This window comes from Cynocephalus volans, chromosome 4 (assembly GCF_027409185.1).
Source record: "Cynocephalus volans isolate mCynVol1 chromosome 4, mCynVol1.pri, whole genome shotgun sequence".
Lineage (NCBI taxonomy): Eukaryota > Metazoa > Chordata > Mammalia > Dermoptera > Cynocephalidae > Cynocephalus > Cynocephalus volans.
Genome location: NC_084463.1, coordinates 108,508,814 through 108,512,295, shown reverse-complemented (window position 1 = coordinate 108,512,295; position 3,482 = coordinate 108,508,814). Strand labels below are relative to the sequence as shown.

At 36.0% G+C, this 3,482-nt stretch overlaps 1 protein-coding gene across 1 annotated transcript; it reads left to right on the top strand.

The window, feature by feature from the left end:
* The first annotated feature begins 1,239 nt into the window (after positions 1-1,239).
* On the top strand, positions 1,240-2,220 carry LOC134377175 (olfactory receptor 10A6-like). Its single transcript, XM_063095791.1, has one exon. The coding sequence runs from the start codon at positions 1,240-1,242 to the stop codon at positions 2,218-2,220; it is 981 nt and encodes a 326-aa protein (XP_062951861.1).
* The last annotated feature ends 1,262 nt before the right edge of the window (positions 2,221-3,482 follow it).

The following is a 3,482-nucleotide window of genomic DNA, read 5'->3' as shown; positions in this document are numbered from 1 at the left end:
TGTGTGCTGGCTTTACTTTTCAATTAGACACTCTATTCCTTAAAGATAGAGTTCAGATTTTTCTGAATTTTTAAATTAATTTATTCTAGAAATATTGGTTTAACGTCTATTATGAGCCAGGAACTATTGAAGGCATTGTGTCGTGTACAGCAAAGAAGCCAACAAAATCTTTATTCTCCTGGAGTTATGTTCTAGTGAGGGAGTTCAGTTTTTATATGTGTATATATGTCAATTGGTGATAATGGACAAAAAAACACAGCAAGGTGTGTAAGAGGTAGTTGCTAGAGGGTCTGGCGGTATCAGGTCTGGGTACCATTTTAGGTATCATATTGGTTAAGGTGTTCGTTGGAAGCTATTTTATTTACTGTAGTTGTCAGTTGAGTTCTGGAATTAAATGTGTTCCTGAGCATGCAGAGCCTAGAAAATACTAGGTGGTCAATCAGTGCTTGTTGTATAATTAATGATTAAATAAATGTCTTGATAACCAGGAGAGTTAGAAGAGGGAAGGGAGAGACAGAATGTAAGAGAAAGTAGAAACTTTTAAATTACATTTTCACAATGACCCCCAAAGTGAGCCTTTTCTTAAGTCATCATGGAAACAAGAATGGGCCTTGGATATTTGGCCCTAAAAATTTCACATACAGGTAAATGCCCACATAATTGGCCAAGTTCGGTCTGGCTGAAATGTCTATAGGTCACCTAAGCTAGGTTCATCGAAAGCACAACTCTGTTTCAACAGAATATTCTCACCGTTAACCATATCACATATATTTTTAAAATAACTTTATAAGAAATTTGCAGTAAGTTTACTTTTTTCATTAATTATCAAAATTTTGGGAGTTTTTACTTATTACTTTTTGCGATCTTAAATTTTATATTTATATAAAATTGATTAGCAAAAATGATCCCTGTAGCAATGTTATGTGATTGGAACCTAACTTATCAAACATTCATATTTACTTTAATGCTATGTTTAATTTTTAAACTATACAATATGCAAGTTACAATAGAGCCTTGATGTTATTTTGTATTTTTCAGAGAATATTCCTGAGCCAGAATTTTTCACTTGTTCACTTATAATTGAAAGATTCATTCATGTGAGTATTTGGCCATTCTCCAAAATGGCAGGAATGAATTTGGTCAGAATGGGCTCCCCTTTTCATCTTCTACCAAGCATTTCTGCCTGGATGCAGACTGGAACTCTCACCTGTTGGACCGTGACGTCACACATTGTATACTATGTCCATAAAAACAAGACAGGGCTCCACTGAGGAAATGAAAAGGGAAAATCAAAGCTCTGTGGTTGAATTCATCCTCTTGGGCTTCTCTAACTTCCCTCAACTCCAACAGCAGCTCTTTGCAGTTTTCTTGGTGATTTATCTGGTGACCCTGGTGGGAAATGCCATCATTATAGTCATCATCTCTCTGGACCAGAGGCTCCACGTTCCCATGTACCTGTTCCTCCAGAACTTATCTGTGGTGGACCTGAGTTTCAGTGCAGTCATTATGCCTGAAATGCTGGTGGTTTTCTCCACTGAGAAAACCACAATATCTTTTGCAGGCTGTTTTGCACAGATGTATTTCATTCTTCTTTTTGGTGGGACTGAATGTTTTCTCCTGGGGGCAATGGCTTATGACCGATTTTCTGCAATCTGCCATCCTCTGAACTACCCAATGACTATGAACAAAATGGTTTTTATAGAATTAGTAATGTTCTCATGGGTCTCAGGAATCATTGTGGCTACAGTACAGACCATATGGGTATTTAGTTTTCCGTTTTGTGGCCCCAATGAAATTAATCATATATCTTGTGAAACCCCAGCTGTGCTAGAGCTTGCATGTGCAGACACCTTCTTGTTTGAAATTTATGCCTTCACAGGCACCATTTTGATTATTTTGGTTCCTTTCCTGTTGATACTCTTGTCTTACCTTCGAATTCTGTTTACCATCCTGAAGATGCCATCAACCACTAGGAGACAAAAGGCCTTTTCCACGTGTGCATCTCATCTCACATCTGTCACCCTCTTCTATGGCACAGCCAGTATGACTTATTTACAGCCCAAATCTGGCTACTCACCAGAAACCAAGAAACTAATGTCTCTGTCTTACTCACTGCTTACACCTCTGCTGAATCCGCTGATCTACAGCTTGCGAAACAGTGAGATGAAAAGGGCTTTGATGAAATTATGGCAAAGAAAAGTGGTTTTACCCACAGTGTGATTTGCTGAACAGCCATGCGATATTTGGTAACTGCCTGACCGAATTCTGTTTACATTTAATAAATGGTGAAAACAGTTTGCATTTCTTGGTTTGAGCATGCTTAATTTGTTGAGTTCTGCATGCTTGATCATATATTAAGGCATCTTTTTTATGTTAATGTTTCCATTCTTTTTCCATAGCTACAGAATATTTTTTAACATTGGATATAACACAACTTCTTCAATAATTTGTTTAGTAGTGTCCCTACTGGGTTTTTTTTTTTTTTTTTTTTTGTCTCAATAGAAAATACTAAAATAAAGAACTCATTTTTATATGTTTATAAATTCTGGTACTTTATTTCCTACATACTATCTTTCCCAAAGTGGGTTTGATGGAGGACAGCAAATTTGAGTTTGTACATTTTCTGAGATATTACTGAATTACTTTTCTAAATGATTTTAAGTAGTTCAGACTGACCTGAAGACCCATTCTGCCTCACTGACTGGGTTGAACTCCAAGAAGCCTACCAGTAAAGGGATGAGGTTTTTAGTTTTGTAGTGATAATCTCTTCCATGAATGTGTAGAAAAGAGGAGCTATTTATGAGAGGAACTCAATGGCTCTATTCAGGGACTCAGAGAGATTATAATCCGAAACTGGATTACTTCTGGTCGTCTTAGAATATACTAATGCGATGTTTTGAGAGGAGAACGTGCGATCATTTTTGAATGTCATTTACAGTATTGCTATCTTTTAAATTTATATACAATTGCTTTTGGAAATCTGATCAAGTTTCTTTCATAGGGCTGAAATGTCCCTTATATTGGCCAAACAAAGTATGATTGCTTTTTCTTCTTATGGGACACAAATATGATTAATTGTGCCTATTATCTGTTATCCTTGAGTCATAGCAACATCTGTATATATCTTTCCTAGACTGAACAACTACACACTTTGCAACATTGAAATGTGATATTTTATTCTTGCTTCCTATTTTAATATTGCTACAAAAAATAAGTAGGGTCCCACTCATTGAATCTACATAAAAGAAGTTAACACCACCCTTCATTTCTGTTCCTGGGGAGGTAATAAATTAATCAGAACACTTTCCTCTATGAAGCAATCATTCATTTGATAAAAAATTTCTTTTCTTTTTTCATGTTTATATCTACCCCTGCCAAAAATGGGGGTAAAGGTGCAAATCTGATTGGAATTACAAATAGAAAAAAAGATTTCATCAGTAGAAGGCTGAAACTTTGTGGGTAATACTCCAATGTTGACATAA